The following is a 21,553-nucleotide window of genomic DNA, read 5'->3' on the forward strand; positions in this document are numbered from 1 at the left end:
GCTAACAATGTACACAAAAACATGAATCTGAAATCACACCCAGTGAAAGAAGTGTTACCCAAGAGTGAACACTCAACAGTTCTATTATGTGAAGATTTAGAACAGGCAAAGGCAGTTTAGGTGGAAAACAATCAGAACATTGGTTGCTTCTAGAGGTCGGTAGGAATTGACACATGAGATATGAAGGAGCTTTCTGGGATGAAAGTCATGTTCTGTATGTAATGTAAGAGGGGTTTGGATGGTACATGTATGTGTACTTTCTGAACACATCTAATGGTAACCTTAGGATTTGTGCTATGCATTTTAGGTAAAACTTGCCTGAAAGAAAAAAAAATAAACAAATATTGATCTCTAGTTAATGCTATTCATATGAAGTATTCCAGTTTGCTTTAAAATACATAAAAACTAATACAGATCAATGAATAGGTAGAAGCATCCGTAGGTAGGTAGATGGGTAAATGGGTAAGCATAGTAAAATATTACAGCAGCTAGGTTTTTCTCTGTGATTAAAAATTTTCATAAATCAAACAATAGAAAATGTCTTTTGATCTTGGATCTGTTTCATAAGCTTCTCAGTTTTGATTTCTGCAAAAGGAGGTCATAGTATTTACTTCATAAAGCAAAGCGCTTATTTCACTGCTTTGTCAGTTTATAAGCCATGATGAGTGTTTTGGGATTTGATAGCATTGCCTATGAGCAGTGGTCTAAAATGGTATGTAGCTAAATTATTGGGGTTATGAGCAATGAGCTGTCTGTCTGCTGATGGCTGATTATATGTTCCTTGAGTGGAGAAATAGCTTTTAATGATGGTAGTGGCTCTCACTGCAGGGAAGAGTGACATCCTGTGGTGATACTTGCTTTAAAGATATGGGCAGAAAGGAGAGAGGAAAGACAAAGTATCATTAGTGATCATCATATGGGGTTTGATATTAAAAATCTAAAGAGTTAGTTGTTCACTAGAAGTTCCATTTGTGAGCACTCATTTATTTAAAAAATGCCTGATATTGTCCTAGGAACTGGGCATAGAGAGACAGATGAATATACAGACAGATAGAGGTATCTGTCCTCTTAGAACTCACATTCTAGTAACAATAAAGTTCACTGGATCTACAGGGATCAATTTGTTAGCTGAAGGGGTGGAAATGTGGGATACCGTTCCTCACCCATATTAAGGGTCATGGCTGACATGACTGTAACAAAAGTCAGAAAAGCATAATACATTTATTTAATCAAAGTTTTGCGTGACATAGAAGACCTCAGAAATAAGAACCAAAGACCCTGGTAAAACTGTCCATTTTTAAGTTTAGGTTTGATGAAGAGTGGACACTTCTACAAAATATGAATGGACAAAGGTGTGTGATCTCATCATAATAAAATGAAGGGGGAGGGCTGGGGAGATAGCTCAGTTGGTAGAGTGCTCGCCTCGCAAGCACAAGGCCCTGGGTTCGATCCCCAGCACCACAAAAAAAAAAAAAAAAAAAAAAAAAATGAAGGGGGAATCACAGCATAGCCTGTCCAGATTCCTTTTTGCCTCTCTGTGCAGCATTCCTTCCTCCTGAGTGTGGGGCAGGACCCTCTTCCTCTTCAAGGAAGAAGGGATAGTGTGATCTTTTTAGGTTTTAAAGCTTACTTTGGAGAAGAGCAATTCTAGTTTCAATGACCACCTCAAGGAACAGGAATTCTGATTTCTATCACTTGCTTTATAGGAGGATGAGGGGTGGGAGACAGGAAGGTAGGAGAAAGTCAAAGAAACATTGCTTCTGAGTTCTTTCCTTTTGAACTTTCAGTTCAAAGTACCCAGCATGCCACTGTGCTAAGCTGGAGTATTCTGGTCTGACTCCAACAGAGCCAGGAATATTTACCACATATTTACTCTGTACCAGGCACTTGGGAATGACACAGTAAAACACATGGGCATGGTTCATACTTCATGGAGATTTTGACCTACCAAGAAAGACAGAAGCAACCAAATCACTGCATATAACTATAATAAATTATAAGTATGCAAAATTCTGGGAAGGGGTATAGGGTCCTGAGGGGACTCAGAGAAAACGTCCTTTTTTTGTTTGGATGAAAGAAATGTCCTCCTCAACTTTTCTGAGTTAAGAGAATGCAGTGAGTGGCCCTTGTCGGGTCAACAATAGAAAAGGAACAGTATTAGTATCTGTGGACAATGAGGTCAGTCACATTTCCGTATTCCTTTTGACTTCTGATTGATGTATGCCTGTGGAGAACCTATATAGTTCAGCTACAGAAAGCAAAAAAGAGAATTGTTGAATTGCTCCTAACCATGATTTGGTAATCTGGAATCAGGTTTACCTCGTGCCTACTCAATTGCTATAACAAATACCCAACACTTCCACACTGCCAACAAGTTGCTAGAGACACAGGTCCTGAGGGTCATGAAACAAAGCAATTACATAACTCACCCATGGCAAGAACATTGTTCCCCCATACCACCACTAAGGTCACTGGTTCCAAGCAGAGAGAAGATGGAGAACTGATGAAACACATGTGTGTCTCACAGGTAAAACCTCCTGCTCCTACTATCATAACACACCTTGGAACAAATAAGTGCACTTGGCTCAGCATTGTTGATGTTGATGTTGTTCAGTGGGGACAAGCCGATAAGTGGGATTTGAACTTCTACCCTGTTAATCAGAACAGGCCATACAGGGAGGACTTCTGCTTTTCTGCACTATCAGCAGATGTGTCTGATTCCCTAAAGGATAAGAAATATATAGAAATATCTAGTGATGAGCAAAGAATTGAAAAAATGGTGCTAATGAAGAGCTTGGTTGTGATCCAGTCAAAATGAGGACAGTAAGCAAAGACAGTCATCTTTTGCCTACACAAACATGGATTGGTTCCCTGTCCAGAGGAGTGACCAGCACTATCAATCACACTTCAGGGCATCTTCTTAGAGTCAAGAAGAGGCAAGTTACTCAGCCTCCATTTTCCCTTCTGTAATAGCAGCACCTGCCTCACATGTTATTTTTTATATTTTTAGAAGAATCATTTGTGTTAATGAACTTAGCATAATTTCTGGCACATATGTATTAGATATACTTTGGTTTTCATTCAGAATGATTTTCTAAGATAATCTCAGTTTCCTCTATAAAATTTTCAATAACTATGATTTGCTAAATGTATACTGGAAGGTAAAAAAAATTCATAGCTCTGTAAGACAGTATGTGTGTGTGTGTGTGTGTGTGTGTGTGTGTGTGTGTGTACATGAATAAGAAAACAACCCTCCCTCTCACACTCTGATTTGTTTCGGATTCTGTGACCATCGCACCCACACAATGGATTATTTCCACCAGCCTCCCTGAAGAACTGGAAGTTCCTCCTACCCAGGCAATCAAGCAACCTGACAGAAAATTCAGGGTTGGTGCCTCTCTTAAAGACAGTTACACATTAAAAAGCAACTTTGTTATAATCTCAGGATATAATAAGTCTAAAGAATCTATGAATTCTGAATTGGTAGCAAGATTTGATTTGTTAGACAGGCCTTGGAAAGAGGAATATAAAACATTTACCTAGACCCAACTCAGGCTGAAACAACAAAGACGTTTTATGCTTTGTTTAAGCTGGTGTTATGATTCCTGGAACAACAGACTTGCTGAAAACTTGACACACTTTTCCTTCTGGTATGTCTTTGCATAAATTGTTCCTCTTCTGCAAGATTAAATGATAAAATCTGAGTTATTCTGTCCCCACTCTCAGCTTGCATTTAAATCTGTTCTTTTTTTCTGCCTCTTTTCAAAGGTGCAAGCATACAAGAGCTAGCCCTAGCTAATGGCCAAACACTGTGTCCGAGTCCGGTCCCAGAGTATTTTAACCTCTTGCTACCAAGTCCGCATCTAAAGGCAAAAACAACCCTGGAGACACGGCCCTCCCCCTGGCTGTGATAGGCTGCTTGGAATAGCAACAGCCTGTGTCACCGAAAAGGGCAAAGCCTTCGGAAATAGAAACAAAGTTGGTCACAAATCACATTGGCTTTGCCCGAAGTTTTTTTTTTTTTTTTTTTTTTTTTTTTTTTTTTCCCCCTCACTCTTCTTTAGCATGCTACCATGGGACAAGTGACCACTCCTGTCAGCGAGGGAGGTCGGGGTGGTCTGCTGGCGAGGGAGAGGCTGTAACTTCTGCGTGACCATGGTACCTGTTGAAAACACAGAGGGCCCCAAACTGCTGAACCAGAAGGGGAGAGAGGCGGAGACCGATGGCAGCTACGGAGCCTGCGGCGGCCGGCGTCCTGCCTGCCGGGGAGGTAAAGCGAGACGGCCGGGCTCGGGTGACAGACCAGAGGGGGCAAACTGTCCGTTAGTGTGAGTGTAGGTGTGCGCGCGTGTGTATGTGTGTGCGCGCGCGCGCGCTGGGTGCGTGGAGAAAGGGGACAGTGTCCGGTGGGACGCGGAGTGACCCAGAGCTGTAATGCGAGGATGGAAGTCTTTTTAGGACTTTCCGTGGTAAAATATGAAAACAATGAGTTACATACCCACTGCTGGTATGAAGGGTCCCATCAGTTGTGTTTACATAACACAATGTATCAATCTTTTTCATTTTGGAAAGTTTGGTCAACGACTTTGCTTGTAAATGTACACACACACACATTTTTCATTTATTGTTGCAAAAAGACAATACATAACAAGTGAACATTATAAGCACCTTTTTTAAAAAATCAGTTTTTCAAAGTAGGGTTCATAAAAATTATGTAATCAATGAACACAACTTTCTTTTAAATTCCTAGCATAATTGTACTGAACTTGTTATCCCAAGCCTGAACCCCCTTCTTAGCTTGTTCCTGCTTTCTTTAAAACTAGCCTTTCAAACTGAGGTTTGTTGAATACATTTTCCTTCCCGAGGTGAAATTGGAAAAGTTTTAATTCATTTCTGTGGTCTTTGCCAATCCAAATTCTTTCCTTTACATACACATTTATGATTTCCACAAATACACTACACACTTCTGGCCACCTCTTCCTATTTATTTAGTTTGCAAAGGAATAGAGACAAGTTGTACTATGAAATAAAATCACTGACAAGTAATTCTGTCCCTTCCTACTGCTTTCCTCAGCTCTTCTCCTCCTAGCCATGTATGATAGTCCCAAATTACATATGGAAATGTCATAAATAACCTAACATGCTAAATGACACAAGGCATTTGCCGGTCACCCTGAAATAAGTCTACATTCGCTGTTTGCATTATGGGTTTGCCTGGTTTTGTTGTAGAGTCCACATACCCTCCCACCAAGGTGAAGTGGCACCTCCTCGGGAATGAAGAAACTGTCATTCTTCCTTTTCTTGTTCCATGCTCAGTTTCCCCTTGCTTTCCCACTTCTAGTCAAACAAGAAGAGAGAGCTGGGGCCATTTTTCAAAATGGCCTCACCCCCTCTTAAGCAAAGCTGTTCCTTCCTTAAGGGTTTACTAGCTAATTCAAAGTTCCCTGAGAGCAGGCAAGAAAAAATTTGTATTGGGGTGGTGGGGGTAAAGAGAAAGAGTTGCATAGTTCTTTTCTCTGAATCCCCAAGAAACTGAACTGCAGTGTAGACAGCAGAGCAAGCCCAGGTGATGGTGATATCTGCAGGGTTAGCTAAGTGGAGTCAGTGATAACATCACAAAGATGAAAAGAAATTCTTTCCAGGAGGGGCCTTTACAGTAACCATGAAAAACTATTTAATTTTGCTATGATTTTTGAAAGCATGGTAGATCTTAACAGCTGATGTTGTACAAGTTTGCAATTATCCCCAAGGAATGCAATATATATTTATGCTTATAAAAGTTGTCTCCATGCTCATGATTTAACTTCAAGTGCAACTGTAGACAAGTGATAAATGAATGGTGTAAATTATTATTCAAGTTTAATTTAAAGTGAACCTTCATTATATACAAGAGAAAGCCTAAATGTTTCCCTAAAATCTCAGATGAATACAGCTTTGATTTATGCTATATGTAGTTTAGATTTAGATGAACAGAACCTTTATTATTACTTTTGTAAATTTTCCTAACTTGTCTTAAACATCTCTTGGCACCCACAAGCAATTATACACATAGTTGTGTAAATGAATGCATATGCAGCCTTGCTGTATGGTTTCGACAAGTCATTTCGTACTACTCATTAATATTGGGGAAATATCTTAGTATTTTATGAAGATGTTGAGGTTGGATGAAGTAATATTTGTCAAATACTTCTTTTGGCTTCTTTGCATGTTAATCTTCCATAATTTCTTTCATCTGGGAAATTCAAAGGATTTAAAATATGCTCAGTTCATGAAAATCAAAGGGAGATGAGTCAAATAGAGACTGTTCCTCTGTCCTTTTGGGAACAGAGGAAGGGAAGAGAGAAGAGAAAGAGGTAACATTGGGGAATGATATTGGCTAAGTTATATTGTTCCATTGTGTACATGTACAAATATGTAACAATGAATCCCACCACTATGTACAACTATAATGCAAAATAAAAAATGAAAAAATAAAATAAAATATGCTCAGTAATTATCATCATATTTCTGCATTTGAAGATAACAAGTTTTCTATATACCTAGATGTTTCAACCATGAAGAGGGATGAGTTATATAACCCAGGACAAGGTGATTAAATCATGTGAGATACTGAAAAACAAAACAAAATGAAAACCCTAAGCTCTGCAATCAAGTCCGTCTTAATATGATTACACATAATGAAACATTTTGGCAGGTTTTCCGTGGCCAACTCTCATTAATTGGAAAGAATGCTTTGTTCCAATGACTAGAAGCTAATGAACTTAATTCATTTTCAAGCTCTAACTCAAAGTGGTACATTGTTAGTACAGTTTTCAGAGTTCATGGACCTGTTCTAATTGATCTTCGAGCACAGGGTCAAGTTCAATTTGAAATCCTGGTACTCAGAGCAGAAGATAGATATAGGGGAAGCCAAAAACTACACAGCAGAGAATCTCACACCTGGGGAATGTGGGGCCAAATGATGGGCCATTAGCCCAAGTTCACGCAGAGGCAGTGTGAAATTGACCTGGTGGCCCCTGGCCCAGGAGTTTTGATGTCTTCTAAGGAGAGTGAGTTCCCTTAAGTCTCCTTTTGCCCCCATTAGCATTGCCTTTTCCTCTCCCATCTCTCCCAAAATCAAAAACCAAGAGCAATATTTACTGTGTAGTCAAAGTCCTCAGCACTGCAGAAAACCCCCTGGAATCTAGAACACCCAGAACTGGGCTCCTGGGCCCACCTGAAAGGGCTGCCCTTTTTCCCTCAGAAAAATGCCTCTGTCAGGAAATTCAGAAATAACAGAAGGAAACTCATAAGCGGTTGTTCTCAAAAACCCTGTGAATTCCTGTTGGAAGCTGAGAGGTGATCAGTATGTAAGATGTGACTGTAGGTTGGCTCCTACTCAGTGCTGTTCTCTTAGGTTTAGCTTAAACTGGGCCTCCTTAAATTCAGTCCAGCCTGGCTTTCTCAGAGTTCCCTGGGCAGCCCAGAGGAAGTCTTCTTGTCAAGAGATGGAGGACACTTCTGGGAACAAACTCATCCCCAGGGAAGAGAAAGTCAGGCCAACCAGCTCGCCTGACAATAGAGCTTTGGCTGTGGGAAGCAGTACTCTAACAACAGGTCAGTTAACTTGGGCAGAGTCAGCCTGGGGCCAGGGCCTCTCCCAGTTTGTGAGATGTTGGGTCATTCCCATTTTCCCAGGCTTTCTATATATTAAAAACTCAAGTGCCAAAACTTGTGGAAAAAAATTGTTAATTCTTTAAAAATGTGGGATTAACAAATGGGTGACTGATAATGACAACAACAACAACAACAAATTGTTGCGTGTGTTATGATATTCCCAAGAAAAGGACAGGATGTATAGACATATTAACTTGTGAAGAGCTAGGGCTTCATGTGTCTGGTAATGAGACCAGATTTAAAGATAAACATCTCCCTCTTCCGTCCAGTCAGCACCTCTCTGAGATTGTATATTTAAACTTGGAAATCACATCAAAAGTCTAAATTTGAGACTTTGCACGACTAGGAGGCTTGAGCAAATGACCCCTCTGAGGGCCTCCTAGGAAGGGAGAAGGCTCTAAACAAACATGGTGGGATTCGTTTCACCACAAACTCCCGGTGGTTTTTGGCACATGCAGCAGGAGCAGCGTTCTTGTTGTTCTCTAAGGACACGTCACCTAGAGAGGCAGAGATGTTGTCCCTTGCCACAGACCCCTCCCAATGACAGCAACAGGAGGCAAACAGGCCTTGGCAGGGCCTGGCAAACATGGATGCGGCCAGCTCAGGAACAGCCAAGCCAAGCCCTGGGGCCCACCTGCACAGGCTGAGCTTCAGCGGGCACACACCAGCATGCCTGAACTGGTTCTCACAGCCAGTGTCCATTCTGACCGCCAGCGGCCTCTGTCCCAGTCGTTGAATAGTTTCAACACCACCCCGTTCTCTACCAGGTGGGCAGCAGTAGCAGAAGCAGCCGAGGTCCCAGGGAGGGAGTGGCTGATAGGACCCTGAGGTGGACCCACCAGTAGAATTCCTGTGTATTCTCAAGGGGGGTATTTTTTGGTGTTCTATCTTACATCAACTCATAGAAACAGAACTCATAATAGAATGAATCCACCGTGGGACACCCTGAGGGAACAAAACATAATGTGTATATATGAAAGACGAATCTGCCAATTTTAAAATATAGCTTTTACTTGTTGTAGACGTGTGGGATTTTTTCATTCAAGAATAGTTAGTCTTTGAATCATAATTTTATAGGTAGCATTTTCTCAATAGAAAGAACCCAAGTACTATTTAGCCTCAGAGTTAAAAGAAAGTTCTGAGGGCTCCGAAGGGACCCTCCATTAGTGTGCAGTTAGCTCTGATTGCTAAGAGTCACAGCTATTTACCCAGAGTGTGTGAGCAAGAACTGGTTTTATATGACTTTTAAGTTGAGCGGAGTTGAAGCTTTCTAGTTCATGCTTTTCCCCCTCATGAACATTCTCTGCCAGAAGGGTGAATTATTGAATAATTTAAAAGATGCCGCATTATGATGGTGAGAAAGGAGAAGTTGGACGACTTCTTCCCAAGGGACTATTTGACCAAATACCACACAGGACAATTTCTCATCCTATCTTCTCTCAAAAAGAACCCAATCTCAGTTAAAATCACAGAAATGAAAACCTCTCAAAATACTTCCCAGTTGAAATGGAGTCAAATAACCTTCATAGTAAATCATAGATTTATGTGGGTAATTTCTGTTTTCTTTTCTTTTCTTTCTGCTTGTTGGCACTATTTTCTTTTCCATGTTGTAGCACACTCATTTATGTACTGCTAAATGGCTAGGCATGGGCAATATGCTAATTATTCTGTACAATTCGTGTGAATGTGATTGTAAAATAATTGATCACATCAATCTAAATTTAGCAGCTTCCATTGTTTTTGAACAATGACTCATTTTTCAATGACTCTGCCAAAGTATCAGGGAGAAAAATACAGTCCTTTGTTTGACTTACAGAAATATTTTTTTTTCTTTACGTAAATCTAGTTTAACTTTGAACTGTTCAATTGTGATTTCCTTGGAAGTAATTATTTTTCAAAAGATGCATGACTCAGGTCTGCCTGGCACTTTGGGGCTGTTAGCAACGTCTATATCATTATATACAAAATGTTTCCACACTTTGTGGAAGTTGGAGTTGGGAGCTATGTGTTAAGCTCATTTAGAAACTTGGCTTGAGATTACATCTCAGCTTCAGAGGTGCAAGACTTTTTAAGAATGAGGATAAGTTGCAATTTGGATCAATTTGTATAATGACAGAGCAGCCCTACACTAATACAATGCTGATTTTTCATTTCTACTAAGAAACTGAAAATGTAGAAACCACAAAGCAAAATCACATGAAGAAACTTTTATGATGCAAGTCCAGTCATGTAGGTACTGCCAATTTCAAAAACAGGAATTCAAGAATTTATGAAAAGGCACAATTGTTACGCTGGAAACAAGGTATCGTTTTATTTCCTTTGCTATCAGCAAGAGAGACTGTTTCAAAGTTTTACTTTTATATTATAAAGATTTTAGCACATGGATTCAGATTAAACAAACTTTCATTAAATGATTGTGAGCCAAGTGCTTCCGTTACTATTTTTCCTTCTTATCTTTATTAAGGAGTCCATGAGGTAGTACTACCCCACCTCACAGATGGGAACAGAGGCCAGTGGCAGCTGACATTATCTTTGTCATACTAGTGAGGATGCAAAGGAATAGAAAGTTTAAGGTCTTGCTGGACCTGTCAAATTCTAGCCGGCAACTGTGGGCACTCTGATTCAGACTCTTCACCATTCAGCCTAGAAACCTGCTAGAGAAAAAGCAGCGTGACTTGCCCCATGCAGAACTGATAGTAGGTGACAGCATGGGGATCTGAACTTCAGTATTCTAAATCCAGTCCAGGGTTTTGCCCTCTTGACTAAAAATATCAGTTTGCACTCTTTACTTCCGATATGTCTAATCTGGGAATTTGGGAACCAGTTACACTCATTTCAGAACTGATTGCATTCTATTTTAGCTAGTTCCCTAATTTTTCATGTGACCGTTTTTTCTGTAAAATTTTAAGTTCCTGGATAAAATACATATTATTATACCTATCAGATCTCAGGACTGACTCATTGTGCTTAGAAAGATCTGTGTAATCCATAGTAAATTGGAATTATGCCCCCTGTATCTCCAGCCTATAGATGAACGGCATCAGATCCAGATGTGACCCAGGAAACACCTCAACACAGTGCTCACCCCAACACCAAGGCTGGCTGTGGGGACCATCTGCATAAGCCTTGTACATATATGCACATAGGACATACCCTATGGTTACATGAACAAACGAGTAAAGAAGGGCTGGTTAACCTGAACTAAAAAGCATTTTAGTTCATCAAACATTTATGAAGCAACTGTGTGAGAGGCACAGTTGAATGTTTCAGAATAAGAAGGATATTGAGGACATTATCCCCATCTACAGATTTTACCAACCCATCAGAAAGATAAAAATCTACATAGCTACAGTCATGCACCGTATAATGATGCTTTAATCAACAATGGGCTCATACATGACAGTAGTCCCATAAGATTATACTGTACCTTTAACATACCTTTTCTATGTTTAGATACATAAACACCATTGAGTGACAATTGCTTACAGTATTCAATACAGTAACATGCTATACAATTGTGTAGCCTAGGAGGAATGGGATATACCATACTGACTACATATGGAGTAGGCTAGACCATCTAGGCTTGTGTAATTAAACTCCACAATGTTTATAGGAACAATGAAATTGCCTAACAACATACTTCTCAGAATATATCCCTGTTGTTAAGCAAATACTGAGAGTCTACTAGCAATCAGATATGATGCTAGGCCTCGGAGTCCAATGGTAAATAAGAGACTTCCATGCAATGTAGATGCTGATTGAAAAATCAGAAAGGGAGGCAAGGGGTCAGGAGGTGGTCAAACACATAATACCATGATAATGCACAGAGGAATGAGTTTGACCTGTTTCTGAATCCTCTTGGAAGACAATATGACTAAGTTGAGTCAAGAAGGCATAATGCCACATAATACGGTCACCTCATACTAGACAAAGGTGCCAAAAACATACACTGGAGAAAATATAGTCTCTTCAACAAATGTTCTTGGAAAACTGGATATACATATGTAATAGAATGCAAGTTAACTTCTGTCTCTCACCCTGCACAAAAATCAACTCTAAGTGGATCTAAGACCTAGGAATTAGACCAGAAACCCTGCACTTACTAGAAGAAAATGTAGACCAAACACTTTAACATATTGGTTCAGGAACTGACTTCCTTAACAAGACTCTTAGAGCACAAGAAATAAAATTAAAAATCAATAAATGGGATGGCATCAAACTTAAAAGCTTCTTCACAGCAAAAGAAACAATGAAAAGTGTAAAGAAAGGCCACAGAATGGGAGAAAATCTTTGCCACCTGCACCTCAGATAGGGAATTAATTTCCAGGATACAAAAAGAACACAAGAAACTTAAACCATAATAATAATAATAATTATTATTATTATTATAACCCAATCAATAAAGAGCAAAGGAACTGAACAGACACTTCACTGAAGAAATATGAATGCTCAACAAATATATGAAAAACAGTTCATCATTTCTAGCAATTAGAGAAATGCAAATTAAAACTACACTGAGATTCCATCTCACTCCAGTCAGAATGAGAACAATTGAGAATACAAGTAACAATAAATGTTGGCAACGATGTTGGGGAAAGGGTTTGCTCACACATTGTTGGTGGAACTGCAAAAAACTAGGAATGGAACCACCATTTGACCCAGTTATCCCACTCATTGGTATGAAACAAAAGGACTTAAAATCAGCATACTATGGTTACGTGGCCACATCAGTGTTTACAGAAGCTCAATTCACAATAGCTAAGCTATAGAACCAACCTAGGTGCCCTTCGACAGATGAATGGATAAAGAAATTGTGCTATATGTACAGGATGAAATATTACTCAACCATAAAGAATGACGTTATGACATTTGCCAGCAAATGCATGAATCTGGAGACTATCAGGCTAAGTAAAATCAGCCAGTCCCAAAAAACCAAAGATCAAATGTTTTCACCGATATATGAAAACTAAACCACAATAAAGGTGGGGGGGAGGGGAAGAAAAGAAGTTCAGTAGGTTATACAAAGGGGATTGAAGGGAAGGGAGAGGGGATAGGACTACAAAAGACAGTAGAATGAATTGGACATAATTTTTCTATGTACATATATGAAAATACCTAAGTGAATCCCATTGTGTACACCCGCGAGAATGGGGTCCTAATTAGAATAAGATATATTCCATGCTCGTATACCTTTGTCAAAATGGATTCTCCTGTCATGTTTAACTAAAAAGAATCAATAACAATAAATAAATAAATAGATAAAAGATCAAAAAATAAATAAAAGATAGAAGGTGTAACTGAGGCCAACAGGTCTACAGAATATCTAAGGATAGAAAACAGCATAGATACAAGTTTGGAGAAGGGAGAAGGCCAGGTTTGGGGAAGTGGAAACATCTTGGTAGGGTGGGAGCACAGAGGCAAAACAGCTAAAGAGGCTGGCCAGGAATCTGGAGCTGCACACAGGGACCCTGCTGGGAAACCAGGGTGGTGACCTGAGAACAGGAATTCCTGGGAAGGTGACCATGTTCATTTAGAGAAATCAAGAAAGCTGCTGCAAGTGATGGTGTAGTGACAGAGTCGAGTTTTCTTTGAAAACCCCACCAACGTGTCTCCAAATTCTCCAGCTAGAAGAGGTCACCATTCTTTCAATATCCAAATAAAAATGGCTGCAGCTTCCATGTAGTGAAAGCCACACACACCTCCTGTGTCTTCTCCGTGCCTGCCATCCCGTCTTGCCCAGTACACCTGCTGTGCTGATTCTTCCAGTGCTTCCTGCACCCTCTTTCTGCTTTCCCTGGATTCTTGCCTTCACTTCCAGCCACTGGTCTTTTCCCTTATCCCCACTCTAAACCATAAATAGATGACAGGTCTTAGCCCTTCACATTCCCAAACCCAATCTTATAAACCCTTTGCTGATTGATACTAATGATTTCAAAAGGGCTATACTGCTGTGTACTAATAGGTGGGCCCATTCTTTCAAATTCTCTTGTCGAATCCACTCTAGGAAACTTCTCTTAAACTCACTTTTCTAAAATCAACAGGTCTTTTACTACATTGCTTCCTAGGCCTCTCTCTCCATCCTCATCCACACAACTGGACAACTTATCCTGACCTTTTCTTCCAGTTCTCCCGTTTCTGAGCTCTCTTAACCTTTCTTTACTGATATCAGTCCCATTCTCTCTCTCTCTCTCTCTGTCCAAAATTCTCCCTCTATATTATATTATGTAAAGCACCTCAGCCTTTTCTCCCTCTCCCTTCTTGTTACCCATCTATCATGAACATGCCCTGTGAGCTTCTGCCTTCTTATCCATGTGAACATTCAAGCCTTAACTGTAGTAAATACAATGCCCTTCCTAAAAGGACCTCTACCTATAGGATTTACAGTTTTATTTATGTTCTTTCCATTTTATTTCCATGAGTGAAGAATTTTAAAAACACAGGGTCAGTGATTCTCAACCATTTTTGAGAAAAAGAAAAGTGGTTTTAAATAGAAAAAACAACTTCAAATTCTCACATTATTGTCTTTGCAGTTTTATAGTTACCCACTAGAAAATAAATTTAGAATGACAGCTATTGTGTATTCCCTAGCACACTGATTTTTTTTAAGAAGTCTTCATCACCTCTATATACATTTGAAATTTTGAAATACAAAAAAAAAAAAAAATAATAAGTTACCACTTCTTCCAGTATTGAAGAATCATCCATGGAGATACTTTATAAGCTGTGGTGGATGTTTGAATGTTCATGGCTTGCCACAGCTCACACACATGAAGACTCTCCTTCCTAGAGGCATCAAAGGTCTCTAGGTAGGATGGCTGCTGGTTCTTTATCCTGATTCAACTTCTCTTAACCAGCTCTTGAAAGTCTCTACCAGAATTGCAATAGAGTTAAAGGTCAGAAATATTTGTCAGAGTTCACACTTAACACTAAATGAAATGCAGATGTGACCCTAAGTACAAGATCAGACAGTAAAGTGTTAAGAGATCCCATAGTGCATCCCCATCTGACAGGTGCAGAGCTTTGACCACCCAGGAAGAGGGAAGACAGCTCTATGGACTCTTTTTTTGTGTACCATGGATTGAACCCAGGAATGCTTAACCACTGAGCCACACCCCCAGCCCTTTTTATATTTTATTTTATTTTATTTTGAGACAGGGTCTAGCTAAGTTGCTTAGGGCCTTACCAAGTTGCTGAGTCTGGCTTTGAACTTGTGATCCTCCTACTTTAGCCTCCTGAGCCGCTGGGATTACAGGCATGCGCCACTGCGCAAAACTCCAAGAACTCTTAAAGCTGCCCTCTCCAACGGTTGGAAGGTTTTGCCCTACAGCTCAATTTTTCCCATCCCATCCTGTCATTATTACTTTTTTTCTGTGTCTCTTCAGAGGGTAGCAATTTTCAGGATCTCAAAAACTTGGGACTAGATAGGAAAGAATTTGGCTCATTGCATTTTGGAATATAAAATCAGTCAAGAGGGATCAAGTCCAGAAGAGCCACTGGAGTAGTGTATTCTATGAGTTGTAATTCTTCATATAGTGATTTTCACAAGCAAAGAACTGTAGATGGCTTTCAATGATCCAGGAATGATATCCCCTAGTCATAATCAGACTAACAGTAGTTCCCCAAATAACAGTTTCTTTCTTGGTGTAGCAGATTCACACTAGAAAAAATAACTTTAGGAATCAGAAATTTGGCCTTCAGTTGTGCACATCAGTTTTGCCTCTAGTTTCAGATCCATGACCAACTGCAACCAGGCAAACAGAGTCAGGTGTGTCAGACATTGGCTATGCAACAGCCATTCCAATTCCTTTCTGATTTTCTGCCTTTCCTATCTTGGTAACTAAAAGATTTAATATGTGCTTCCCAGTGCCTCTTGCAGCCAAGTTTGACCAGTGATCTTCTGGGTATGCCAATGAGACATCAGGGTAAATCTTCCAGGATCCTTCTGGAAAGGCCCTCCATGATACAAGTAGAGAGGTACCTGCTCTGAGCCTTCTTCTATCACCTCCTGCTTTTGACTCTGGTGGTGTGAGAACCTTACTTCTGGAGCTGTGGCAGCCACTTGCAAATAAGGTAACAAGTGGGGGGACAAAAGAAATCCTCTGCAGAGGAAACAGGAATAGAAGGGTGGGTAAATATGACTCCTTAGAGACACCAAATCCAAGGTGGTCTTTTGTGAATTCAAAAAATGCCATTATGTAAGTCCCTATTTTCCAGGTTTGGGGGTTCTTATAGTCAAAAACATCATATTTGACTTGAGGGTAAAGAGATTGCCGCAGATCTGGTTTGTTGATGAGTGCGTTTCAAGTAAAATGGAAAAGGTTGCATTTTCAGATGTTCTGAATATAATTTTTTAAAAAAAGATTCTTTGCTTTCTTTCTTCCTGTGGAAAAAAGATGTAGGACATCTGTGTTAGTCTATTTTTTCGTTATAATAATGAAATCCTGAGGACTGAGCTACCCTACCACTGCGCTTCATCCCCAGCCCTCATTATTTTTTATTTTGAGACAGGGTCTGACTGAGTTGCCCAAGTTGATCAGAAACTTGCAATCCTTCTGCCTCAGACTCCCCAGTTGCTCCAGTAAACTTTATTTTTAAAAAGGTTCATAGGTCATGGTTTTAGAGACATTGGATTTGTCTCTGGTGAGGACCAAAATGCAACCACAGGTGGGAGGAAGAGATCGCATCTCTAAACAGAAAGACAGAAAGAGAGTCAGAGGTCAGGCCCAAGCTTCTCTAACTACTCACTCCCACCAGAACTCATCCCAGGAGGCTTCATTCCCTTCCGAGGGCAGCACCCCATGACCTGACATCTCCCATTAGGGCCCACTTTGATCAAGTTCCCGTCACCTCCCATATCACTACACAGGAACCAGAACTCTAACACATGAGCCCCTGAGGGACAAACATCCACACCATAGCAACCTCGGATGATGAAGAGTAAACTAAGGTGAAGGTAGGGCTGACTGAGAACTGAGATGCAGATAGAACTAACAAGACAGGTGGAGGAGAATAAAATTGCAGAAGCAGAATAACTGTCCAAAATCTGTGCTGTGGGGGATAAATATGAGAAACTATTCTAGGGTATAGGTGAAACGGACAAGAAGATAGATATGAAAAAGAAACAGAACATATAAATAATTATGCCTAAACAACTGGACCAAAAATACAAAAAAAAAAAAAAAAAATTAGAAGATTTTTTTTTTTTTTTCCTGAGCAGAAGAACTCAACAAGCACCAGAAAAATTTAGAGGAAATAAGCACCCAGACTTATCCTGATGAAATTGTGAATGGAAGAAAGAAAAAAAATCAAAGGAAAGAAAGAAAGCTAAGAACAAAAGTCATACAGGTAGTCATGCAGGGAGAGAGACAGAGGGGGGAAATCAACAACATAGCCAAAGGCAGGCAAGTACTAATACATAAACTGAAACAGTGAGACCTCTCCTACCAATAGAATTGGAAAATTATTAATTTTATGAAAGTATGTCTGTGAAAGTACTTCAAATCAAACCTGGGATTGGTAAAAAAGGGAAAAAGAAGAAAGAAAGAAAAGAAAGAAAGAAAGAAAGAAAGAGAGAGAGAGAGAGAGAGAGAGAGAGAGAGAGAGAAAGAAAGAGAAAAAAGAAAGAAAGAAAGAAAGAAAGAAAGAAAGAAAGAAAGAAAGAAAGAAAGAAAGAAAGAAAGAAAGAGGAAGGAAGGAAGGAAGAAAGAAAAAAGGAAGGAAGGAAGGAAGAAAAAAGGAGAGGAGAGGAGAGGAGAGGAAAGAAGAAAGAAAGAAGGGGGAGGGAGAGGAAAGGAGAGGAGAGGAGAGGACAGGAGAGGGGAAAAGAAAAGAAAGTTGCCTATCTTTTTTTGTTTGTTTCTGGAATGTCAAACAATAGTTGGTGTTGAGGGAAGCCAAATTTCTGTTGACCTGAGTTTCACTGTGTGCTGTAGGGAGGATTAGGGTTCAGAGAAGGGGTTGGGAATAATGGCTAAGATAAAGGCTAGATAGAGCCTATATTTATCACAATATGTATATATATATATTCAGCACAATATGTGGTCCAGGGCCCAAAGGCAGAGTCTTGGACTGTTGGTGGGCTGCAAACCCCATAGCATACTCTCCATGGACATTTTCTCTGGGAGTTTGTGTTAGAGCAATCTTGTAAGCCAGAACGCCTCATTCATGGGCTATCCTAGAGCCTCTTCTGAGCATGGCCTGTGACATAGACTCCTGCTCTCAAGGTGTTCACAACCTAAGACAGGAGACAGAAGTAGCTAAATATAATCCAAGTTGCTGTGATACAAATGCAAGAGAGAGGAGAGATCAATGCTAACCCAAGAAGGGAAGTCTGGAAGGTTTTGTAGAGGTGGACATATTCGAGCTGGATCTTCAAAGACAAATCAGATTTCACCAGGCTGCGAAGGAAGCTGGAAGACACTGAGGTGTGGATGGGGTGGTGAGGGGCAGCATAATGAGAAGCACAAGTGAAAGAAGAAGAAATTTCTGGAAATAGTAAATGGTGCAGATGGGCCAAAGAATTAGTGTGTATATAATGATGTGGAGTTAGAAAACCTGGTTCCTGAAAGGGAACTGCTAAACACTGAGTTTCATCAGACTAAAGACCACCATTACCTAATGCTGTGTATTGACCTTAGTCTGACAATACAACTGTGGGAGGTGGGGGCCCAGGATCAGTACCCAGGAGTGCTGTTCCTTTTCATTCAGTTATTAACTCAACAAACAATGACTATTTTCCTTGTGCCAGATGATTGCAGGTGAGAACACAGATATGACTAAAGCAGGGTTTTACCTTCAAGGAACTTTGAGTCTAATAGTGAAGGCAAACAAGTCCTTCAATGAGTGCCTTACCACGGGACAGGCCCTCTGAAAACAGTCTGTGCACAGAGCGAACATGAAGGGGCTGGGAGCAGCTCAGCAGAACATAGCGGGGCAGGGCCAGGAAGTGACTGAAGGGTGGTCTTCCAGCGGGAGGTGTGCTTGAGCTAGCTACTGAAAGATGAGTTGACATGAAAGATATTCAGAGAGAAAGAGCCAAGATAGGGGAGACCACAGCAGCAAGACTATTTGGGACAACTGCAAGTTTTTTTTTTTTTTTTTTTAACAAAACATGAAGGAGAGGGGTTCTTTTAAATTTGTGAAGCATTCACACTTGATCAAACTGTATGCATAATTATCTGGCTACCTGCCAAAGCAACCTGTGTGTGCCTGCTCTTCAGCCTGCTGCAGGATTTAGTCAGGCGGCAAGTATTTATTGTGTGCCCATTATGTACATATGCCGTGGTAGGCATATGGGGGAGAAGAGGAAGGAGAAAAGTAAGCAGAAACTCAAATATTGTGGAAAATGGAGCGTTTCGTGATGAGTGTGGTTCCAGTTGGAGTTTCATCTGACTCACCTTGAGCAGGGACAATGCAGCTATTGTGGAAGCCAGAGCTGCAGTCTCACGGCTGGTGCCTGCCACCCTCTGTGCTTGGACTTGCATAATGCCTCTTCTTTGGAAGCACACCTTCATATTACCTTAGTGAAGTCAGGTCACTACCTCCAGAGGCACATTGGAGACCTTCCTATTGCCGCTGCTGGTCATCCAGCCAAGTGGCCAGGAGACAGACATACAGAAGGAGTAGAAACAATCGTCTGTGGGCACCAGACAGCTTTGACTTTTGTGATGTCCATGGACAACTGAGAATCCCTTATGGCACTTTTGGGAAGAACAGGGATGTAACCAAGGGGACCCTGTGAAGTAAGGCCATGAGCAAAGTGGTTGGCATGCCGAATGTCATTGTTACCATCCAGGGCAGACCACTTGACTTCAGGACTGGGGAGGTTTTGAAAATCACCAATGCCCATTTTACCCTCTTCTTTAGTCCTGGCTGTTCCTTCTCAGTGCACCCAGGTGCCCTAAACTCTTAATGTTTAGGCAACACAAACCCTACCTTCCTGCCATCATTTCAGACCACATCCTATCTTTTCTGTTCACTGCCAGATCTTTTGGAATAGTTCTGTCTCTACTTTCTAGCATCCACAGAATGACATCTTGCTTCTGTCATCATCATTAACCAAAAAGTAGACACTCTTCTTGGTTTTTGTGGGAAGTAGCAACAGCTTCTGACACCTCAAGACTTTATCCGTAACTCTGATGAAGTCTTGAGGTGTCAGAGGCTGCAGTCTTGGGACTGGGTGACCTTACACACTGAATTAGAAATGCTGAAAGGGCAGCTAGAGGGTTGTAAGTAGAATATCAGCAGTTTTAAGTCTCCGTAGTAAGGTGTCTTCCATAGTAAGAAGTCTAGTTTGAGGCAGCACCCCGTAAAACATGAACTAGGGAAGACAAATAAAATTCAGACTGCTAAAACCTTAGCTTAATTCTGTAGCATATAACAGCATGTTGGTAAACTCTCCACATGGGACTAAGGTCATAGAATGTCCCAGCTGAAGTGTGTAACCTTACAGGTCTAGAGATAGATAAAAGAGAAAGATGGATAAGGGAGAGTAATATGTTATATAAAATTGAAGGTAAAATGTTTCATACTAATTCATGTGGAAAGACCTTTATCATGTCTCTGAATGGTTATACTCAGTATTAAGTTCTGACAAACTGCGATGGCTTCCAGACCCTTTGCACACATCCCCATTTGTCGGTGTCCTACAAGCCCTGGCTAAACAACTAGGCAAATGATCTAAGTCCAGAAAGCAGCAGTAAAAAGCCAGATCCCTTTTCTCTCTGGAGACATCTTCGCCAGACTACAGGAAGCAGGCTTTGTGACCCCCGACTCCTTTAACGCACTTCCTCTAACCCTGTCCAAGATAGGATAATAGAGCATCAAAGGAAGGAATCCTTGAACCCTAAGGAGTCTTTTATTTTATTTTTTCCATTGAAAGAAATGCTATTTCTCAACTAATAAAAGGAAAAGCAAGGAAGGGGAAGGAGGACAAGGTGGCAAGGACAATTTTCTACTACACAAGCAGTTCTGGGATTCATCTCCCTATATCCTTAATTCAATGGTCCCGACTGCCCTTGGTCACTCTAGATGTCCTTCTAGTGCCTCACTCAGTGTGTCTCCCAAGGGTTTCAAGCTCTAGAATTTCTCCAATCAGAATATCAGAGACCAATTGCCAATCGCCAAAGACACACAGGAATCACACACCAAACATAGGTAAAACGAATAGCAAGTAAAGGTAAGAATAATACAATATTCTTTTCCAAATGTGAAGGCTCCACCTACTTATTCTGTAGTAGAGGAATTGTTGATGAGGGTTTTAAGACTATATGAGAAAAAGAACATATGGAAATTGACAGCCTGAATCGTACTGAATGACCTGAAAGTACTCTATATAAGAGAGTACTTTAAAGTCATTTTGCATATAAAAATGAAACAATATATGATAAATAATAGATAATGGAAATCACTAGATACTTAAGTTTCTTGGGAGCAAGGACCATATCTGTTTAATACCACTACATATATACATATTTCAGCACCTAGGAAAGTGCCTGCTATGTAGTGGTGCTAAATACTTATTTTCTCATTTGCTAGAGAAATTGCTGATTTAATTTTAATTTAATGCTCTAATTCTCACAAATTGGTTTATTTAATAAAAATGGTTGCATTCTTATTTGTTCCTCCTTCTAAATAGTCAGTGTTTTCTTTTTTTTTTTTTTTCCCCCTTTTGGTTTCTATGTATGGATTTTTGGAATCTCCCAATTACCATATCCTACCAGGATCCTGTAGATCCTGGAATACTTTGGAAATCTGCAATGAGAAGAGATTTAGATCACCTTCATTTGATCTGGTTATTTAAGGAAAGCTGAATAACCAACTATACCCTCCTCTCCTCCAAAAAGGCAGGGTTGAATGACTTTGCTGACTGTCTGCCCCAAGTAATTGTTTTTGGCCC

The 21,553-nt window shown here is 40.3% G+C and overlaps 1 protein-coding gene across 1 annotated transcript in view; it reads left to right on the forward strand.

Annotated features, from left to right (window-relative positions):
• The first annotated feature begins 4,059 nt into the window (after positions 1-4,059).
• The window catches only part of Slc2a12 (solute carrier family 2 member 12), a 54,438-nt gene continuing 36,944 nt past the window's right edge, over positions 4,060-21,553 (forward strand). The window contains exon 1 of the mRNA XM_047557635.1: positions 4,060-4,270. Coding sequence (XP_047413591.1) covers positions 4,156-4,270 — 115 coding nt within the window. The 5' untranslated portion in view covers positions 4,060-4,155. The remainder of the gene's footprint in view (positions 4,271-21,553) is intronic.

This window comes from Sciurus carolinensis, chromosome 7, assembly GCF_902686445.1.
Source record: "Sciurus carolinensis chromosome 7, mSciCar1.2, whole genome shotgun sequence".
Classification (NCBI taxonomy): domain Eukaryota; kingdom Metazoa; phylum Chordata; class Mammalia; order Rodentia; family Sciuridae; genus Sciurus; species Sciurus carolinensis.